Genomic DNA, 21,860 nt, shown 5'->3' with positions numbered 1-21,860 from the left:
TCTATTTCAGCTGTTTTTTAAAAATGAGAGACTTCGACAAAATACATTTCAGGGTTTTATTTTGGGCAGATTTTGCGTTACTTATCAGCATTTCTGTAGTTAGGAATGGAAAAGAGATTGTTAAAATAACAAAATCTTCAAGTTGCTAACAGTTTTTAGATAGTGGAGAAAGCTAGGGTCCCCATGGTCGGGTTCATTGGGTTTTGTCTGTACATATGTAAAACGAGGTATCAGTTTTAAATTAAAGCAATTTATGTTCATTCTAAATGAAGTTAACCACTTTCCCGCAAAATGTGTCTTAAAGAGGCAGTGTTTTCTATAGGAATATGTTGTTAAGTAGCAATGCTTCTGGGCATAGCCTTAAGTCGAATTTTGCACAAATAAGATTTCTGGGTGTGAGAGAAAGTGGTAAAGAAGATCATATGGAAAATATTGTGCTTCAGGTGACACACAGGCAGAGGGATACTACTAGAATCACAGTCCCAACAGTAGTCTGATGTCCAAACTCGTGATACCATGAGAGGCAAGGTCTGGGCAGTTCAAAATCCAAACACAGGGAATGTATGTATGTACTTACTGCTGTAGCATAAACATATATTACAGTGGCTTTACAACAATAAAAAACAACAACCATAAAGCAAGACAGTAAAGTTATAGAAAAATAACAATACCGAAAAGCAAAAAGAAATTAAAAACCAACACCAACAGACCATTGTGGGGGACGTACCTAGGCCTGGTGGAATGGAAAAGTTTTCAGTAAGCATTTAAAAGTTGGCACAGAGGGCCTCCACTGAATCTCTGTTGTCCACGTGTTCCAATGGACTGGGCCAATGACACTAAAGACTCAGGTTCTCATTGTTTTCAAACAAGCCTCACCGACTAGGGGAACAACCAGAGACTCCTGCATATGATCTCAGTGATTCAGCTGTAATGTAAGGGTTCAGGCAGTCTTTGGTCTGGGCTCTATCTAGGCCTTGCTGGAGAATGTGGGATCCCTAAGGCAGACTCCAGCTGTCTGTGTCTGTACAGACACTTCCTAACTCTCATCTGGAGGGCTTGGGACACAACAGCCATAGTAACCCTCTGTTGGTGTCTGTCCGGCAGATTTAATGACAAAAAGGGGGGACTGAGATATGTTGGCTTATCCTGAGGTGACTGGCCCTGCTTCCTAGTACTGGGTGATGAGAGAAGGAAGTGGATTCTAGCCAGGAGCTGGTGTTATCCTTTGTGCTGATGTAACAATATCAATTGAATGGTATCAGATTGTATCTTTTTTAGGAAACAGAAGAGGCAAAAGCCAGCTGGTGTTTTGTACATTAATAACCTTAATAGTAGTCTGCTGCTGTGCAGGCTTCGGGAAATTGGAAGGAAGGACTTGTGACACCGTGTGGGCAGGGCTTGCCTTTAGCCAGTAGCTCCTAGGAATGGTGTCAGCTGGTGAGCTGCAATTCAGCTGGGGAGTGGCAAGGAGGCGAATGGGGTAAGAGGTACAGCTGGCTGAAAACGCTACTGACAAAGACTATGGGGAAGGCGAGGAGAGAAGGCCACACATCTTTACTCAGCCAGTGGGATGGGGAGATGCAGATAACACAGCTTCCTTCTGGGAAGAACATGGAAGGGCTGTCCATGAACTAGTGACAGGTCAGAGGCTTCTGAACAGGCTATGCTGGGAGAAATTGAAGGGGAGCTTTGGAAGCAAATACATGTACACCAGGAAATAAAGCCTGCTTATCTGCATCACGTTAACCTGGTTGAAAGATTTCCTGTGAGCATAAAGGCCCTGATCCATGGGTGGGGTGGAAGTAAGTCCTAGTCATACTACATTATCCAAAGGTACTCCAGTTATTCTCTCTTTTTTTCACCCCTAAGCACAAATGGTGATGTTTCCAGAGCAACACATAACTATGTCATGCTGTGAACCACTGATGATGTATTTTTCTTCTGACAATGAAACACAAATGGTTTGGGGCCTTTGTTTCTCACTAATAATGAATTATCTTGCCCTAGGATACTATCTTGAACAACATTGTTGAAAATGTCTACTCCTGATCCTCCAATGGGAGGAACGCCTCGTCCCGGGCCTTCTCCTGGGCCTGGACCTTCTCCTGGTGCTATGCTGGGCCCCAGCCCTGGACCGTCTCCAGGTTCTGCACATAGCATGATGGGCCCTAGCCCTGGGCCACCATCAGCAGGACACCCTATACCACCCCAAGGGCCCGGAGGTTATTCTCAGGACAACATGCATCAGATGCATAAGGTAATAAACCACAACATTGCTTTGCCTTTGTGTGTATATAATGGCACTGCTGTGCTCTCCTGGTGTGGAAAAACAAGTGATCTTTGTTGCAATCTTCCTTCTTTCAACGCCCCCTCCCCAATAAAATGTTGCACATCTCTTATGTTTCAGCATAAGAAGTAGAAGCCTTCCCTTCGCAGGTCTATTCTTTAGAAATTTAATATTTTAGTTCTCTGGTTTTAACCACATCCTGGGGCTTCAGGTGACTGTTTCTACCTGGTACTGAGACTTTCCTTTTTCCATACTGTGTTAACCCCCAATGTTTCAGGCAATTCTTCTGTTCTGAAAAGTGTTTCATTGCTATCTTGCTGTGTGAAATGTCCATACATCTTTTAAAATTAGGTCATCTTGTACATTTTTGAAAGAAGGTAGAAACTTAGCAGCGATGGTGGGCATACTTATTACCTAAGTCACACTGCAAGAGCACCTTAACCGACAGGTGTTTAGAAACAGAACTTTAATGTTCAGTGAAATGTGTGTGGTAGCAGTTCTCAATAAGCTGGTTTGCACATCCCATTGGTTTCATATAGTGCACAGAAACTGTTGCAATGAAATAGCTATTTAAATGGATTTTCGATATTCGTTTTTATATTGTTGTTGCAGCCAATGGATTCAATGCATGAGAAGGGAATATCTGAGGATCCTCGTTACAGCCAAATGAAGGGCATGGGAATGAGGGCTGGTGGGCACACGGGAATGGGACCTCCTCCTAGTCCAATGGATCAGCATTCTCAAGGTATTGCTTTCTTAAGATTAATGTGCATCAGATTGCAGATTAACTCTGTATTCTTGATATAAATTACAGAATCTGAGATTGTTTTTAAGCAAGAAAAAGAGTTTCAATTTTGGTGGTACTGGATAAGTTGCTGCTTTTACAACTGGGCAGATGTAGCAGGCAGTAACAGCACTGCTGCTGCTTTCTGTTACTGATCTGACTGAGAACCACCTCTGTAGACTTTCAGCATACATTTGAAGCATTTGTGTTCTTTATTCCTAGCAAATTTTGGCATTATTATGGTGTGCGTTTTTAAATAAAAACAGCTGTATATTATATTGTTGTATCCCACCTTGGAACCTTACGGTGAAGTGTGGGTAAGAAATATTTTGAATAAACCTCTCGTTTTAAATGGCTATTTAAAAATAGATAAATGTAGTATCTGTAAAATGCAAAAGCATGTTTAAAACAGAATTGTATTTAAAGCTTGATTACAGCAGATTGATCTCTCTCCCTCTGTCTGCCCACTCTTCTCTCCAGGTTACCCTTCTCCCCTTGGTGGTTCTGAACATGCGTCGAGTCCAGTTCCAGCTAATGGTCCTTCTTCTGGCCCCCAGATACCCTCTGGTCCTGGAGGAGTCCCATTAGATGGTACTGACCCCCAAGCGCTAGGGCAGCAGAATCGTGGCCCAACTCCTTTTAACCAGAATCAGCTGCATCAACTGAGGGCTCAGATAATGGCCTACAAGATGCTTGCCAGAGGCCAGCCTTTACCTGACCATCTTCACATGGCCGTGCAGGGGAAAAGGCCAATGCCTGGAATGCAGCAGCAAATGCCAACTCTACCTCCACCTTCTGTATCTGGAACAGGACCAGTGCAAGGACCAGGGCCTGCACCTGGACCAACACCTCCGAACTACAACAGACCTCATGGTACGTATAAGCTTGAGTGCATTATTCTGGGGTGATTGGCCGCCGAGTAACCCACTTCTGCTAGAGCCACACCTTCTCCCTCTCCCATTTAAGGAGCGATACAAACGGTGGAGGAAGAAAAACCTTACTCTGTGTGTATGTGTCTGTCCAATGTATGCACAGGTATGGGAGGGCCTAACATGCCCCCTCCTGGACCCTCAGGAGTTCCCCCAGGAATGCCCGGGCAGCCCCCTGGTGGACCCCCAAAGCCCTGGCCTGAAGGTAAGACCTCTGTGAGGGCAGGATTAATTGAAGTTTAGCTTTTTGCTTAAGTTGTATATTGAAATGCATTTTGCATGAACAGCAAAATCCTATAAAAACTTGAAGTATGCAACTGTACTTTTTGTTGAGTTTTGTTACATTAAACTAGTATGGCTACCCCTATATAATCCATTCCATATCACATTGTTTCAGTGATACCAATTTGGCCATTTTTTTCTGAGTTGAAAGTGATAATTCTTAAGATATGTGTTCAGAAATATTAAAAGATCATTTCAGATGTTTGAAAACTGCCACTGAATTACAGTTCTATTTTTTGTACACAAATTATTATTAAATTTATTTTTATGACATCTTTCTGATACCGCATCCCAGGTCCTCTTCCCCCCCTCCCCCCGACTTTTGTGGTGCCAATGGTGACCCACTTTAGGACAAGCTGTTGTGATCCACCTTTGGGTCCCACTCCAGTAGTTGAAGACAAATGCTTTAAATAACCACAAAGTGGGTTTCAAATCATGGGATTTAAAAACTTTAACTAGGATATCTTTTAACTTGATTGATTCTGCCATCCATGCATAAACTGAACACCTCCAAGATAGTCTGCAGCACCATGAGGCTGAAAAAGATTACAGAACTCCTCAGCCATCTTGATGTTTCAAATCCAGAAATTCTATTAACTTCCACCATTGGAAGGTATAAGTACCATTAGAAACTCCAGGTCACATTAGAACCCATTGGAAAGTCAACTTCTGGAGATTATTGTATTAAATTTGAGGTAATTTGGCACTGATTTGTTAAAAAACAATAAATATTCATTGGCAAAAAAAAGGGGAACTTCTGCCTGACAAATGGAGTCATCTTCAAGTAGGATAAGATCAACTCCTGAAAACCACAACATATTCAGACCACTTTCTTTTTGTTCTGAACTTGTGTTTAGCAAAATAGTTGCTTTCCTCACTTAAAAAGGCCTCTGGGACTTGCCTCAGCAGGATCCAAACTTCCTTTTGTAACATACAGTTTTGAGGAGGAAAATGGGCACTAGCCGCCTGAGGACATCGGAACAAAGTGGCGGTTTGGGGGTATGTTTTGGTGCTAGTAGGAGAAGCTGCTTTGCAAACTGCTGAAGGTGTTATTAGTGTATCAGAGATTTCATGTAGCTGGTTTTGCCAGCTTCTCGTTAGATTCCTTTTCCCTTTACGTTCTGTATTTTTTGATCCACTCCTCCCAGCCATAGAGCCCCTGAAATATTTATGTTTTTCTTCCAAACCAGATGAGCAGCTATTATGCTCTTTGGAAAGATTCTTACTGATGGCTCATTTTTCTTTTGACGAGTACACCAAATAGAGTTAGAAAGTTGTGAACATTCCATGACATCACAGCAGCTTAATGGCTTGAATAAAATGGTGGTTGAATAGTAATAGTTGTCAAACAGTTTTCAGCTTATTATTATAGCCCAGATAGTGGAACAGGTGTTCACATTTAGCTCTCCTTTAATTCATTATAGAGATCACTATAAGAGGGTGTGGTATTTTTTCCAGGTCATTTCCTGGGTTGAGAGCCAGTCTCATGTATGAGTGGATGGAATGGCAGGTGTATACAGCAGAGGCCATAGCAAGCCACAGTGGGAAGTGGTTGACTTTCTCTTAGCTTACTGTCTGTGAGGATGAGCAGGGGAGCAGAACACCACTATCTTCTGTCTTGAGCTGCTTGCAGGAAGGTTGGGTTAAATTATAACAAAACAAAACTATTATTCAGCATGTAGAAATTGGTCCTTGAACACTGCAGTCTTTATGCTCATATGTGCTTATATCAGGCTCTTCTACCAGGGAGTCTTTAACAGCCTTCTTTCTACCAACGTTCTTTTGTAGGACCAATGGCAAATGCTGCAGCCCCTACTAGCACACCTCAGAAACTGATTCCTCCTCAGCCAACAGGCCGTCCTTCACCAGCACCTCCGGCGGTACCTCCAGCAGCATCCCCTGTAATGCCTCCCCAAACTCAGTCACCGGGACAACCAGCCCAACCTGCCCCAATGGTGCAACTCCACCAGAAGCAAAACCGTATCACTCCAATCCAGAAACCAAGAGGACTTGACCCAGTTGAAATCCTTCAAGAGAGGGAGTACAGGTAAAAATGTAGCTACTACAACCTTAACTGTTTCACTGGTGCTTCTGGGCAACAGGTTGACTTTAATGAAGGCTGCATTCAGTGAAGTGACTTTTTAGGGCCTGTTAGCACTACTCTAGTCTTGGTCTTCATTGTACTCTCATGCTGGAACAGCAGGAGAATGTTATTAGCAAACCTGTGTTTGACCAAAGCCAAGTGTTTACAGCTTTGTCCCTTTGCAGAGGGCTGGATTTAGGTTTATCTTGAACCTGTGTTGCCTTTCTCTTAGCTTCCTGACCCCTTGGTAGATAACGGCTGTAGCTGATATCTCTTGTTTAGACATGATAAAAGACCTAAACAAATGCATTGTTTGTCTTAATCTACTGTGTCAGACTGCAGGCTCGCATTGCTCACAGGATACAAGAACTTGAAAACCTTCCTGGGTCACTGGCTGGTGACTTGCGAACCAAAGCTACCATTGAACTTAAAGCACTACGGTTGCTTAACTTCCAGAGACAGGTAGGCTGAGTTCCATAGCTGGAACTCCTGTTGCTCAAGACTATTTTGGAAATCGGAATCACATGTTTTACTCCAGGGTTTCGTAACTTAATGGAAGCATACAAGAGGCAGCATTTCAGATTGAGTAGCTTCATTTCAATAAAATCAGAAGCTTAAAATGTGACAACCACCTCCTGGCCTTCCAGAGTCAGTTACTTGCTTTTCTGGTAATTTTTTTGTTTAGATACGGGCATGGTTTCATAATAGAGGACCAAATCAATTGTCAGGTGTTCCAGCGCTGTTTTGTATTCATAGAAACGTATATTGAAAGCAAGAGGTGCTAACTTGTGCCAATACTACCTTGGTGGGGTAGTCTTTTAGCATCTGGCTTACCTGTTTGGCTTGAAGTGCTGGAATTTGTGCTTTAGGCAAATACGTCTCTGTGTGTTATGAATTGGAATAATTTTCTATTTATGTCTGCCTCATATTTATATATCATAAGATAGTTAAAAGAGGTGGCAATTCAGTAGCTTTCCCTTTGAAGAGAAAATGACCTGATAGCCATACCAATGTAGATAAGTCCTTCAAAATGCACTTACTGTTCTTTTCCTCTTACTTTCCTTTCTTCCATTTCTTTGCTGCTTCTTTGTCTCCCATTTTATCCATGCTCCTCTTCTTTCCCTTTCTGTTCTCCTTTCAGCATTTCCTTTTCTTTCTACACAGTTCTCCACCTTGTTATGTCTTCCTTCTCCACTCTGCTTCCCCCACAAATTATTTTGTTTGGTCTTCTGCATATCTTTATTGAATCCGTGTGCATCTCCCCCATGCCATTCTTCTTTTCTCCAGTGCTCCCACTCAATAATTTTCCGCCCAGCCCAGCCATTTTTTAAATTTATCCTTAGCTTTCTTTAATTTGGCTTTATTATTATTAACCTTTTTTCTCAAAGCCTTTCCTAGACTAGGCCTCACTTTGAATCAAGGTGTTTCAGAGACCCTGGATTTTCCTATTCTTCCTCTGTTGTGTTTGGCAACTCCTCTTCCTGAAGGACACTTTGGGGGTGGTTGTGCTCATCTAAGTACTGTTTAAAAAAAACAACAACGGAGCAGGTGGAGTTACTTAAATAACAAAATAGAAATAATGAGCAATATCTTCATCATTTTATTTGTATGCTGCCTTTCCATAGTTGAAACTATGCTCAAGGCGGCTTACAACATGACAAGATTTACATAATTACAAACATAACATGTCATAAACAATAAATAAAACACATCAAAAATACACAACCTAATGGAAACAATTTCCACATGAATCATAAGATCTAAAACCAAAGATACAACTTCCAGTTGGAAGATTATTATTGAAAATGAATAAATTCTTTAATAAAGCTAAAGATATGACAATAATTTCAGTAACAGTAACATCTCTCTCACTCCCCCCCCCCAAGTAAACAATACTCCAGCCCAAGAATCTGTTCAACAGCCTCAGCTTTTGTAGCTGGAGTCAGTCAGCACTCCACTCTCCCAGGCCAGATGGGAAAAGGCCAGTAAGGCAGGGTGCAGGTGTTCCAGGGCTCACAGCCAAGATGGTCTCATTTAAAACAACACAGATAAAAATTAAAAACAATTTAAAAGAGGAGCCCTCGGTGCTAAGCAGCAGCTGCAGTCCTTGTGAAACCTGTCAAGCCCTGCCCCAAGCCAGGTGGAGAGAGGCAAGGGCGGGGCCCTTCAGGCCCTCAGCAGGCAGTCCTGTCAATCATTTCAGGTGGCTATCTATGTATATATGCTTTGTCCTTCTGCCTTGCCTGGAACTCTAGTGGCTGGGGCTCTGAGGTTCAAAGGAACCTCAGATGTGGATACGTCTCATGCCTTTCAGCAGGGTCACGTGTTTATTTTCCCTGCTTAAATAGACTGATAAATGAAGGATCCTCTAAAACAGTGATGGCCAAACTTGGCCCTTCAGCGGTTTTGGAACTACAGCTCGCATCATCCCTAGCTAACAGGACCAGTGGTCAGGGATGATGGGAATTGTAGTCCCAAAAGTGCCGGAGGGTCAAGTTTGGCCGTCAGTGCCCTAAAACATATTGGAGAATAGGCACCAGAAGTAACCTTCCTGATACATATTCCTTACCTTGCCCATCCCTTTAAGGTATGTGTACATATATTTGAGATCTAAACCATTCTGGGGCTTTGAGACCATTTCTATAAATACCTTGTTGTATAGTTTCTCCTTAAGTTTAGCACTTCCATTCACTCAGTTTAACACTAACACAATTAATGCTTTGCTTTTTCTTTTGAAAAGCCACTACAAAAGACAACTGCAAAAATATCTTCTTGTAATGTGCAGTTTTGGATATGACTTGGCAGGTACATGCCTTGTGACAGCGTGCAGATGTATGTCTTAGTCCACTTCTTTCTCAACTTTCAGATAGGAATTGACTCTTTCTTTTAAAATTGTTGTTCCAAAGCTGCGTCAAGAAGTTGTGGTATGCATGAGAAGAGATACTGCTCTGGAAACAGCACTGAACGCCAAGGCATACAAACGTAGCAAACGGCAGTCCCTGCGGGAAGCTCGCATCACTGAGAAGCTGGAGAAACAGCAGAAGATTGAACAAGAACGAAAACGCCGGCAAAAACATCAGGCATGCAATTCTTCTGTTTTTATGTGAGATGGTGGTGTGTAGAGGAGGGTGGCAAAAAGAGCAATGGCAGTGAATATTTATTATACAGTGGTGCCTCGCAAGACGAAAAGAATCCGTTCCGCGAGTCTCTTCGTCTTGTGGTTTTTTCGTCTTGCGAAGCAAGCCCATTAGCGGATTAGCGCTATTAGCAGCTTAGCGGATCAGCTGATAAGCGGCTTAGCGGTTTAGCGGATCAGCTGATAAGCGGCTTAGCGGATCAGCTGATAAGCGGCTTAGCGGCTTAGCGGATCAGCTGTTAAGCGGCTTAGCGGATCAGCTGTTAAGCGGCTTAGCGGCTTAGCTGATAAGCGGCTTAGCGGCTTAGAAAAAGGGGGGGAAAGGGGGAAAAACCGCAGGAACTCGCAAGACATTTTCATCTTGCGAAGCAAGCCCATAGGAAATTCGTTTTGCAAAGCACCTCCAAAACGGAAAACACTTTCGTCTAGCGGGTTTTCCGTCTTGCGAGGCATTCGTCTTGCGGGGCACCACTGTACTACTAATGTTTCCATTTTATTTTTCTACATGAAGTTCCTGCATTTTTGTAGGTAACTAACATGCAGCAAACAAAGTAACCCCATCAATGTCTTGAATGAGGAGAAGGAAAATTATGTGGTGGGGTTGAAATCACTCCTAAATGTTGAGTAGGCTAAAGGGTTAAGAGAAGAGGGTTAAAAGAAGAGATAAAGGGAAGTAAAATGCATGGCAACAATGGAGGTAAAGAACTAGGTGCATCACTACTCAAAGAGCTATTGAAAATATGGAGTTAACCATCTTTGGTATCCATTAAAAGGTAAAGGGACCCCTGACCATTAGTTCCAGTCGTGACCGACTCTAGGGTTGTGGCGCTCATCTCGCTTTATTGGCCGAGGGAGCCAGGTCATGTGGCCAGCATGACTAAGCCACTTCTGGCGAACCAGAGCAGCACACGGAAACGCCGTTTACCTTCCCGCCGGAGCGGTACCTATTTATCAGCTTGCACTTTGACGTGCTTTCGAACTGCTAGGTTGGCAGGAGCAGGGACCAAGCAACGGGAGCTCACCTCGTCACGGGGATTCGAACCGCCGACCTTCTTATCGGCAAGTCCTAGAGTCTGTGGTTTAACCCACAGCGCCACCCGCGTCCCTAGTAGTAGTCAATGGTATCCATTGCTGTAGGTCTAATTTCTTTAGCATAAAAAGTTAGCATATCACCAGCCTGTTTATCCAGAGAGGGAGGTACATGAGATTTCTAACGTTCTCTACAATAAATTTCTTAGCTACTAAAACAGTTTCTATATTTTCAGATTATCATGGAACTGCCTAAACATGGACTATGATTAAAATCTTAAATAAGAATACACTGCACTGTTTTGCTTAGGACTGTTGAGTAGCATTTCCGCTACAACCCTGTGAGGTGGGTTACAGCAGGCATAGGCAAACTCCGGCCCTCCAGATGTTTGGACTACAATTCCCATCATCCCTAGCTAACAGGACCAGTGGTCAGGGATGATGGGAATTGTAGTCCCAAACATCTGGAGGGCCGGAGTTTGCCTATGCCTGGGTTACAGGGTGAGAAATTGTGAATGTCCTGAGGATACCCAGTGAGTTTGACAATGGAGTAGAGATTTGAACCCAGGTCTCCATAGTCCAATCCCAAGCCTCTTTCCACTGCATCTCACTAGCTATAGGATAGGGTCATGTTCACTCCTTGTTCACCTTTGGCCACTCTCTGTATCTGAGGAGGAGATGTTTTTGATTCACTGAGTAGCCTTTGGCTTACCATTCTCACATGACTGAACCTATGTCACAAACAATTTTGGTGTTCCCCTCAGGAGTTTATGGGCAGCTTGGTGTACATTGGGCTTCCCTGGAGGTTGCCTCAACCTGAGTGCTCTGTTTGTCTGCTTCTGGCTTTGTGGAGATAAAACTAAAAGAAATTACAAGCAGAAATTGAGATTTTGGCTGGAGGAAGGAAACCTAAATTATTGAAAGCAGTAACATCCTGCAGAACATTTGCAACAGCTAAGAATGTGACTGGGCTTAATATGCAATTGAATACACTTGTAATGGGCATTTTGTGATTGCTAATATCACAGTTGTAGATTGCCAGCAGTCTTAAGAGGCTCTGTCACAGGTGTATAAATTCTTTAATCCCTTTTGTATTACATTTCCTTTTAGGAGTACCTCAATAGCATTCTTCAGCATGCCAAGGATTTTAAAGAATACCACCGGTCTGTCACAGGGAAGATTCAAAAACTTACAAAGGCTGTGGCCACTTACCATGCCAATACTGAGCGTGAACAAAAGAAGGAGAATGAGAGAATTGAGAAGGAGAGAATGCGTAGGTTGATGGTAAGTCTTGTTTCAAGACTGGAAACTAGAAATGTTTCAGGCATAAACTTTACCCAGCTGAGCTTGCAGTTTGGTGCACTTTGTTTTAAATTACTGTTGTTCCTAATTAAAAGCTTTTTTTTTTAAGGCTGAAGATGAAGAAGGGTACCGTAAGCTAATTGATCAAAAGAAAGATAAGCGCTTAGCCTACCTGCTGCAGCAAACAGATGAATATGTGGCCAACCTCACAGAGCTGGTGAGACAGCACAAGGCTGCCCAAGTTGCAAAGGAGAAAAAGAAGAAGAAGAAAAAGAAGGTAAGCTGGAGTTCATTAACTTGCTATGATCAATAATGCTGATGAAATGCAAACTTCGTATAAGTATCTGGGTTGGAAGATGCTTTTCATTTCATTTCAGGCCTTTGGTTGTGTGCTTCTGAACAGGGTCCAATTCTCTAGTTACAGGGGTGCCTCGCAAGACGAAATTAATCTGTTCCGTGAGGCTCTTCGTATAGCGGTTTTGTCGTCTTGCGAAGCAAGCCCATTGACAGCTTAGCGGATTAGCGCTATTAGCGGTTTAGCGGCTTTTAGCGATCAGCTGTTAAGCGGCTTATCAGCGGATCAGCTGATTAGCGGCTTAGGAAAAGGGGGGGGGAATGGGAAAAAACCCCGCAGGAACTCGCAAGACATTTTCGTCTTGCGAAGCAAGCCCATAAGGAAATTTGTTTTGCGAAGCGCCTCCAAAACGGAAAACCCTTTCGTCTAGCGGGTTTTCCGTCTTGCGAGGCGTTCGTCTTGTGGGGCACCACTGTATTTTGTTTTTTGGCATAAACATAGCATTGGTAGGATAGCAAATCAGAATAGATCACACAATATCCATAAATAAAACCCAAAGCAGTTGTTGTTAAATAAACTACTATTTCAACATTTTATGTTAAAACCAGTCCTTTTTCATGAACAAATAACATGACTAAAGGATCTAACTGTTCGGTCATAACCTGTTAGATTTCTCACGTCATCATTTGAAGCTGCCTAGAAGGTCCAGAATACGCAAAACGTACCAGCTCTTCAACATGTTCTTTACCCATCTATAAATGTGATTAAGCCTTAGATGTCAGATACCAACAGAATATAAATTTATAGAAGCTTTTCTTAAGATTTGTACTTACATTTTGTTGTGGAACACATTGCCATAGCTATTTCTGGACATCTAAGGAAATACCTTGCTCCAAATCCCTTTCCCATAGCAAGCAGCCGGTTTGTGGTCCCTTCTCAAAAACTTCCTGCTTTAAGGAACATAGATGTTTCTGTGTCTGAGTGCAATTAATTAAATCGAATTTATTTCCTTTAAAGCTTCCAATTTTCTATATGTTGCCTTGGAACATGTTTCTGCTCTATTTGTACTAGATCTTTAAAATTTTGTAATGTGGGTCTTGGTAATGCAATAAGCAAGTTAAATACCCATTCTCAATTGAGCATGGGAGGTATCCAAGTGGATTACAATCTCTCCTATTGATTGGAAGGCAAGACTCATATGAACAGCTTTTTCCTGGAGACGTCTCCTGGTCCTTCAGTTCATTTTCTGCCTTTGCTTGGAGCAAATCCTACTTGCTACTCCTGTGTGTTATTCCTGAGCCTCAGGCCTGTTGTTTTTCCTCCATTTAGTTAGTCCCTTGTTTGTTTTCTCCTGGTCCCAGTCTCCTTTTCTTCAGCATTCTTTTTTTATTATTATTATTTTTGTCTGAAAGCAAAGGAGGAAGAAACACTTTCTTATCATTCTACATTGGTTTGTTGTAGCCACAACCAGGAATGAGATCCTCATAGCACTGTACCTACTTTACAAAGGATCACTGTGGCTCTTGTCTTCAGTACAAAACCATCCAGGATTCTTCCTGTACTCGCTGCAGACACGCTCTCCAGCCAGCACCATTATCACCCACAAATGTTAGCCCTGCAGTGTCAAATGTGGGCCTCCAGAGGGCACATGATGACTTTGATTATACCAGGCACCCCCAAACTCGGCCCTCCAGATGTTTTGGGACTACAACTCCCATCATCCCTAGGTAACAGGACCAGTGGTCAGGGATGATGGGAATTGTCGTCCCAAAACATCTGGAGGGCCGAGTTTGGGGGTGCCTGGATTATACTGAGGAGATTCATTCAGAAGGAGAAGGCATTTTAAATGCACTAGCAGTGCTTGAAACTGCAGTTCTCCAGAGGGGATCAAACTGAATGGTTAAGTCAATGTCTACTGTTAACTTGACAGTTATTAAGCCAGTCCTCTTGTTTTCACCATGACCTACAGATCATTTTGAACCACCTGAAGGATCATGGGTTTCTCATCAGTCAAGACAAAAGCCATCTACATTCCACTTGCAGGATTCAGCATAAGGGAGCAATGATAAATACTGCTCAAGGCACATCCCCACTCTTCCTACTGAGAAGTTCTGCTTCACCATGGCATCTATGGCCTCTAGCAGGACAGCAGAAATAATGGTTCTTGCCCAAGCTTTGGAACACATATTGCCATGGGAAAGTTTCTATTCTAGGCCACATCAGTGGACACTTCTCTCATATCAAGATGCCACTCTGGAAATTTATGCCACTCTGGAAATTTATTTTTTCCCATGTGGCAGTCTCTGTGCTGGTGGACAAGATCTAGCAACTTATCCAGGGGAGTCCTGATCAAGGACTTGCTGTACATGAATAAATGCCAGTTTCTTAGGATAGGGAACCCACTGCAGGGGCACATGGGATATATCAGAAGCATCCCACAGCTTCAGCTGAAGGACCAGCAACTTCAGTTCCTCCTCTCCTTGTAATCTTTTCATTCTAGCTGGTCACTGCACTCTGTAACTAAGAGAAATGCTGCTTGAGGTTCGTTGCTGTTTTTACCTCCTCCATCACAATCCCTTTTCTTTTCATGTCATGTCTTAGATTGTAAGGCTGAAGGCAAGAAATGTTTTATCGCTGACATCTAGGAGCCTTTTTTGGCTGAAGAGTGGGATAAAAGTGTTTTAAGTAAATAAAGTGTTTAAAAATGCAATTTGCTATTATTCCTGTTAACAAAGGATTAATATTCTCCCTTTATTTCCAGAAGGCTGAAACTGCAGAAGGACAGACACCGGCAATTGGACCAGATGGTGAAGTAAGATCCAGTAACAACAATAATCATAATAATATTCTCCCTATTCATGACTTTTCTAGCCACAGTTTAGTGTGCTGATCTGTAGCCATTGGTCATAACACACTATAAAGTGCTATGGAGCAGTCATCAGATACTGTTCCATTTCATTCCTTCCCTATGTCCCAATTCCTTATAATGGCTAAATGGATATTCCATGTTCAGAGACAGTTACTGAGAAGGACACAACAGGCCAGGGACTTCATGCCCTGCTTAACATGCTGCTGGACTAGAAAAGACCAATGGGGTGACCTGACATAGGCAGTCTTTGTGTTCCCAGTGTGCTCTCACTTCTTGTGCATCTAGTCTGACCATCAAGAGCAGCACTGTATTTATATCCTTGAAGGATTTCGGGGAGTTTTGTACTTTATAACCCCAAGCCAATGTTAAGGGCGTTCCATTAAAAAGGCATTGTTCCCTTCCACTTAACCCAAGCCAGAGCCACCATGTTCTTAGGCCTAAACAGGCATGAAAATGACAGTTTCAAAAATGGAGAGCAACTGCCTATGTTGCTTTTGTGCTGGCAATAACCTCTTCTCATCCTGTAAGTTCTGTTGCATGCCTTTTCAATGTTTGGTCCTTTCTTTACGTTCTTCTATATGTTTTACTTCCCACTGAAAAGCTCACCTGATTTTGTGGAGCGCATTCCTTGGTGGTAGTAGCAGGTTCCACCTGAGGCTCAGGATCCGGGTCCTGACCCTTGGTCTGTTTTGGATTGTCTGGACAAAGCGGAAGGCATGGAAACCCAGCACTTGAGCCACAGGCTTAGATTAAGGTTTTTGACTATGTGGAAATGAATTTTGGAGGATAGCCAGCATCAACATTCACAGGAGAAAATTGAAAGAAATGTTAAAAACAAGTTTCTGATTGCTTCTTGAAAATCAATCCTTACCTGGTAAGCTAGAGGCTGTACTAACTTGCCACAGTCAACCCAGCTGATGGTTCTTTAAATTAAACTTATAAGCCATTTAATTTATATCCACGCAAGTAACAAAAAGCAACTAGTTCTAAATATATATAGTTTAAATATTTAGGAACAAGAAAATGAAAAACTCAAGAAAACCATGTAATAACTTCTTCCACCTCCAATAGTCAGTTAGAAATGAGTATATTCAAACAGCTATTGTGATGACCTCATTTACCAACCAGTATTGTTGTCTAAGCATGACTTCATAGAGGAAAGAGAGAAGAATGGTGATTGGCTGACTAGATGTTCCTGCTTATAGGGGCTTTCCACAAGCTTTATATGATCATATTTCAATATCTGCTTCTTAGGAGGGTCAGCAGAACCATTAACCTGAAGAAGTTAGGGCCTGCTGCCCATATTAAAAAAACCTCAACTAGCATGTTTTTGTGCCTTTCAACAAAGATTGTTCTTCAGAAATCCGCCAGTGAAGCTTAATATGAACATTGCTGTTTCACTGCGGTTAAAGGCAATTTGAGCACCAGCTCTCTGAGAGGTCAAAGAAGAAACTACAATACTGCTTTTGAACAATTGAGCAGAAAATAAATGAGCTGCTTAAGCAGAAAGATGAACTAATGAAGAAGCTTGAAAATTTGTTGTTGAAAATTAAACAGGAAACACACAAGTGCTGCCTCACGCAAAATGACCTCAAGAGTATTGTCAGTGTGTTGAAAGTGATGGAGAAACAGTTAAAACAGGAGGCTCACCACCATGTTGAAATAAAGCTAAGTTTGAAAAATGAGCCCTGCAAGGAACATGAAGGTTTTGGAAAAGATCATGAAAGGGCTGGAGATGAAAGAAATGGTACCTAAGCTTCAACGAGAAACTGTGGAAAAAGAAAAGCTGAAGAATCAATTTAAAAGAAGCCAAAGAATAAATTGCATGTATAAACAAGTAACAAAAATAAAGCACATTAAAACATACACAACCAAATTGAGCAATTTCCACATAAATCATAATGCAATCTAAAAATAGAGATGCAAAAACTTTATAACAGCAAAACAGCCCCTAAACAGTACCCCAACCCAAGAGTTTGTTCAGCAGCCTCAGCTTTTGTAACTGGAGTCGGTCAGCGCTCTGCTCTCCCAGGCCAAGTGGGAAAAGCTAGCAGGGCGTAGAGACAGCATTGCATGTACTCACTAATTTCTTCTGACCCTTTGTCTATTCTAATCAAACATATGTGAAGCACTTCAAAAGCTGCAGGAATGTGCAAGTTTCCCTGTCCTTGTCCAGCAAAGTGTCCACTATGTCACAAAAGCTCTCAGTAAGCCATTTTTTCATAGAATTATAGTGTTGGAAGGTACCTTGAGGGTCCACTCCCTGCAATGCTGGAATCTCAACCAGATCCTACATGCCAGGTGACCAACCAACGTTTCTTAAAAAGGATGCATAAACAGTACCATCATTGGGGACCCTCATTTTTTTGTACTGTGGAAATATAAAACCATAAGTTTAACACACATTTGTGTTTTTTCAGCCTTTGGATGAAACCAGCCAAATGAGTGACCTACCTGTGAAGGTGATCCATGTAGAAAGTGGGAAAATTCTTACTGGCACGGATGCACCGAAAGCAGGACAACTGGATACTTGGCTAGAAATGAATCCTGGGTAAGTTGCCAACAGATTTAATCCTTTGTATTTTGCCATGAAATTCGCACCTTGTAACTGCATCCTGTTTGTTTGCTCAAAAGTCATATTCATGGGGTCATCCTCTACATCTGAACTGTGAGTGTTAAGAAAAGCTAGCTTGTAATATGCCTCGTAAGTTTTGTCTTCGAAAGGGGGATAATTGGTCTAGCAAGAGCTATAAGCCTCAGTTGCTTAAATCAGAGGTTTTCAACTTGGGTTCCTCGGCACCCTTGGGTGACAGCGATTGGTCAGGGATGCCGTGGGAGGGCTCTCCTTCTCTCTCCCTCCCTCTTGACATCATTCTTGCATATCTGCAAATCGATCAATCTTTGTCTCTATCCCCACCCCAGCCCAGCCTGAATTGTGCTGCTCTTCCTGCTGCTCCCACTTACATGCACACCAAAAACCGCACCCGAAAAGGGTGGGGTGCGGCAGGGCGGAATGTGGGGGGGGATGGGCGGAACAGGGAAATCCCTACAAAAACAAGTCGTGTTATGGAACCCCAGTGTACATGGCTACCATGGGGTAGCCGCAGAAAGAATGTGGTTGGTCAAAGGCACTGTGGACTCAAAAAGGTTGAAAACCGCCCCCCCCCCCGAACTTGAAGCATGGGAAGTCCCAACAAAAATTTATAATTTGGCAGAATATTTGGACTATATGATATGTATTTGTATAATTTGGAATATTCATTGTGATTTGATTGGATTGTTAAAATGGAAAACTTAATAAAAAATATTTTTAAAAAAACAAAAACAAAAAGGTTGAAAACCACTAGCTTAAATCAAGCTTCCCTATAAAGAGACAGTAAATCTGGCTACCAGTTTCTAGCAAGGCATCTCAGATGCTTCCAGCTGTTCACAGTTGGGGGGTAAGGATGCTGGGCTTAGGTAGCTCCTTGATCTGACCCCACAGGGCTCTTCTTATGTATTTGGGGCTCGCATTCATGAAACCTTCCTTTGGTTGGATGTCATGTTACAGAGCAAGTGTTCTCTTTTTTTGATTTTCCCACTCAGCAATATTGCCCTAGTTTGGAAATCCCAAGTCATAGCTTCCCTCACTGGGTGGGGAAAGAGAAAATTTAATTTGTGGTGAACTTAGATTTTGCTTGTTTATCAGAGAAGCATTTTTTCCCTTCCAGCCTTGGGCATATTAGGGATTACTTCTTGCTGTGTGTACAAGGGACTGGAGTGGGGATAACTTTTTAGAAATGTCTCATTTTCTCTGTTCAAGATTCCCCCACCCCCAGTGCTTCTGACAGAATACAGACCCCTGTTTTCTAGACTTGAGATTCTTTCTTCCTGCAAACTCCCCCAGTGACTTCAGAAAAGAGGAGCAACCCTAGTCAGATTGCTCTCCGTGACTGATTAAGTAGAAAATTAAGAGTATCACATTTTCCTATCTAATTTTTCCCCGTGTTATCCATATTAGCCATTTTAATATCTGTTTAAATAGATATGAAGTAGCACCAAGATCTGACAGTGAAGAAAGCGGATCCGAAGAGGAAGAAGAGGTATGAAGGAATAGCTCAGCTTTCACGTAATTTTCTTGATCGCGTTCTGTGCAGATGTGGCAGATAAGCCAGAAGACTGCTGTGGAGGCATGGTCAATGCCCACAAATTGTATCTACATAAATTCCATGTTAAATATTACGATATACACAGGCTGTGGTTCTTGAGATTTTGCCTGTGGTTGGTCAGTGTATGCAAGTATTTCAGCAGACTTTCCTCCTAATTAAGACAGCATTGAAAGCATTTTGATTTTATGTCAGTATATATATCAAAACTGATTCAGTTTTTGTTTCTGACAGGAGGAGGAAGAGGAACAACCACAACCTTCTCAGTCTGCTTTACCTGTGGAGGAGAAGAAGAAAATTCCAGATCCAGATAGCGATGATGTATCTGAAGTGGATGCAAGGCACATTATTGAGTAAGGCTCACATCATCCCTCCCTGTTTATGTTACCAACTATCTTTCAGGTTTCCCTCTAAATATAAGTGAAAGTGTCAGATGAAGGTGTTGGTCTCTTTCTTCACTGGAGGCTTTTAAACAAAGGTAGGGATGTTAGCTTATCAGGGATGATAGAGCCAAATAACGGTTGGGGTCCTTCCAACTCTACAATTCTGTGATTCTAATGAATAAGTTCACCCCACTAGTAGAAGAGGGCAGAGTCTGTGCTTGTAAGTCTACCAAAGTGTCTGAAGTCAACACACACAAAGACTTGAATGCCAGCAGCAGAAAGATACAAGGCTGTAGTTAAACAGGCTTGAGCAGAGGTTGCCCTTATTCTGAGATCTCTTGTTCTTGCCCTACCTTTCCTACAGCCCACTTTCAAAGGGGCAAGAGGAAGAGTTCTCCATCTACAGTCAAGGAGTAGAAGACTCTCTCTCTCTCTCTCTCGCTCCCTATCTCTCTTTCTCTCTCCCCTACCCAAGAGGATAGGAGTTGGGGAAAGGACCTATTACTCTCCACCCCCATATACACGTAGGTATCAGGGATACCATAGATCCAGGATTAGTAGCTGGGTCTGGTTGTGTAAATTATTTTCAGCCTGCCTTTCTGGCTGACAGGAGGCCTTCAAAAGAAAGAGAAAATTAGTGCACATTAACATACAATACAATTATTTTTAAATAGAGTCATGACTTGTGAAAAATTAAGGGAATGTTTATTTAATTTATTCGCCATACAAATTTTTCATCTCAAGCTGATTTGCAGTAAAAGAGGCAATACATTTCAGTAACAATAAGCTATGGATAAAAATAACTTATATAACTAATTGGCTAAAAAATATAGCACAGCAGCAGCATCAGATCCCCCAGTCATTCACCTAAGAGAGAAGCAGGTTATAGATCACTTGAATGATCCTAGAAGAGGGGCTCCACGGTGCTGTGTAGAGTTAGATCTGCCCTCACCGTTCCTTGTACATTGGAACATTGATTTTCGAATGTAATCTGTTCCGGAAATCAGTTAGACCTCCGAGGGCTGTCAGCAAGTTCAGTGGGGAAAATTGAGAAACGCGCCTCAGACGCCGTTCGACTTCCGAGGCATGTTTGAAAATGGAAGCATTCACTTCCCAGTTTTTGGTGTTCGGCAGCTGAAATGTTCAGCAGCCGAGACGTCCAAAAACCAAGGTTTGACTGTATTGCAACCCCTCCATCTTCCCAGAGGCCACAACCCGCCCACAGTACTAGGAACTTTAGGCAGGGAGGGTGGGGAGGCTAACTGGGATGATGCTGCAATTCAGAGGAGGTGTTTTTTCACCTGAACCTCATGCCAGTTTCCAACCTAAAACACTTATCTCCCACATTTAGGTTGATCCTACACAAAAAATACACAACCAACCAACCAACCAACCAATAACCCTGCTCAAACAAACAATAGTCTTTGTCGTCCAACGCTATAAAAGGTTAAGTTTTCTTTTAAATGTTCTAAGTTAGTAAGGGTTTTACCAGTTAGGTATATGATCCAAGTTTACCCCCCCCCCTCTCTCTCTCTCTCATTTTTTCTCTCACTCTTAACCATTTTCCCAACCTGTTTAATCTTTTTCTTTAGGAATGCAAAGCAAGATGTTGATGACGAGTATGGAGTGTCTCAAGCCCTGGCAAGGGGGTTACAGTCTTACTACGCTGTGGCTCATGCAGTCACTGAAAGGGTGGACAAACAGTCCACTCTCATGGTGAATGGTGTCCTCAAGCAGTATCAGGTGAGAAACTGAAAGCAAGGCCCTTTTCTTCAGAGCAGTGTTAGCTTAGGCACTTGTGCTGGTTGTAGATGTGCTTAAAATTGCAAAGGAGGAAGCAAGTATTGACAATATTTTCTCTCCATTTGTCCAGAAACGTGTGAGCATTTCTTTTTCTTTTCCCATAGATTAAAGGTTTAGAGTGGCTAGTATCCTTGTACAATAATAATCTAAATGGAATCCTGGCAGATGAAATGGGTCTGGGTAAGACAATCCAGACCATTGCTTTAATTACATACCTCATGGAGCACAAACGTATCAATGGACCCTTCCTCATTATAGTACCTCTGTCGTAAGTATTCCTGTTGGATCCATCTGCCACTTAAGGATTGTCACATTCAAACGCTTCTGTGTTCATGCAAAATATCTTATTGTAGTATATCACCATTATAGTTCTGATGCAGCCATCTGGGCTGGTCTGCTTCGTGCAGAAATATGAACAAAATATGGTCACCAAATTCAGCAAACTTGAAAGAAACAGGGCGAGACTAGCAGAGTGTGGTAATAGTATAAATAACTTTCAGAATTGGGAGTGTTAAAGATTAGACCTGTTAAGC

At 42.3% G+C, this 21,860-nt stretch overlaps 1 protein-coding gene and 1 long non-coding RNA gene across 14 annotated transcripts in view; one reads left to right on the top strand and one right to left on the bottom strand.

Moving 5' to 3' along the window:
- SMARCA4 (SWI/SNF related BAF chromatin remodeling complex subunit ATPase 4) overlaps nucleotides 1-21,860 on the top strand; it is a 66,423-nt gene that overhangs the window by 13,176 nt on the left and 31,387 nt on the right. For 10 of the 11 annotated variants that reach the window (XM_079958942.1, XM_079958949.1, XM_079958948.1 and 7 more), the window contains exons 3-17: nucleotides 2,008-2,257; nucleotides 2,900-3,032; nucleotides 3,552-3,944; nucleotides 4,107-4,205; nucleotides 6,071-6,329; nucleotides 6,701-6,827; nucleotides 9,272-9,445; nucleotides 11,641-11,814; nucleotides 11,942-12,109; nucleotides 14,889-14,939; nucleotides 17,417-17,547; nucleotides 19,021-19,078; nucleotides 19,376-19,494; nucleotides 21,117-21,267; nucleotides 21,432-21,595. In XM_079958942.1, coding sequence (XP_079815068.1) covers nucleotides 2,036-2,257; nucleotides 2,900-3,032; nucleotides 3,552-3,944; nucleotides 4,107-4,205; nucleotides 6,071-6,329; nucleotides 6,701-6,827; nucleotides 9,272-9,445; nucleotides 11,641-11,814; nucleotides 11,942-12,109; nucleotides 14,889-14,939; nucleotides 17,417-17,547; nucleotides 19,021-19,078; nucleotides 19,376-19,494; nucleotides 21,117-21,267; nucleotides 21,432-21,595 — 2,423 coding nt within the window. In that variant the 5' untranslated portion in view covers nucleotides 2,008-2,035. Of the gene's footprint in view, nucleotides 1-659; nucleotides 1,438-2,007; nucleotides 2,258-2,899; nucleotides 3,033-3,551; nucleotides 3,945-4,106; nucleotides 4,206-6,070; nucleotides 6,330-6,700; nucleotides 6,828-9,271; nucleotides 9,446-11,640; nucleotides 11,815-11,941; nucleotides 12,110-14,888; nucleotides 14,940-17,416; nucleotides 17,548-19,020; nucleotides 19,079-19,375; nucleotides 19,495-21,116; nucleotides 21,268-21,431; nucleotides 21,596-21,860 lie in introns of those variants that run through there. The other variant, XM_079958943.1, reaches the window with a different exon arrangement.
- LOC307206157 lies at nucleotides 11,268-16,213 on the bottom strand. 3 transcript variants are annotated; one of them, XR_013834285.1, is made up of 5 exons: nucleotides 16,059-16,213; nucleotides 15,603-15,758; nucleotides 12,961-13,532; nucleotides 12,005-12,065; nucleotides 11,268-11,389 (listed from the first exon to the last, which is right to left on the bottom strand). It is a non-coding gene; the product is annotated as an uncharacterized lncRNA (long non-coding RNA). The 3 variants fall into 3 exon arrangements; XR_013834286.1 differs by having other exon boundaries at nucleotides 16,039-16,103; XR_013834287.1 differs by lacking the exon at nucleotides 16,059-16,213 and adding an exon at nucleotides 15,868-15,908.

This window comes from Podarcis cretensis (assembly GCF_951804945.1).
Source record: "Podarcis cretensis genome assembly, chromosome: 17".
Classification (NCBI taxonomy): Eukaryota; Metazoa; Chordata; class Lepidosauria; order Squamata; family Lacertidae; genus Podarcis; species Podarcis cretensis.
This window is presented reverse-complemented; position numbering and strand designations above follow the sequence as displayed.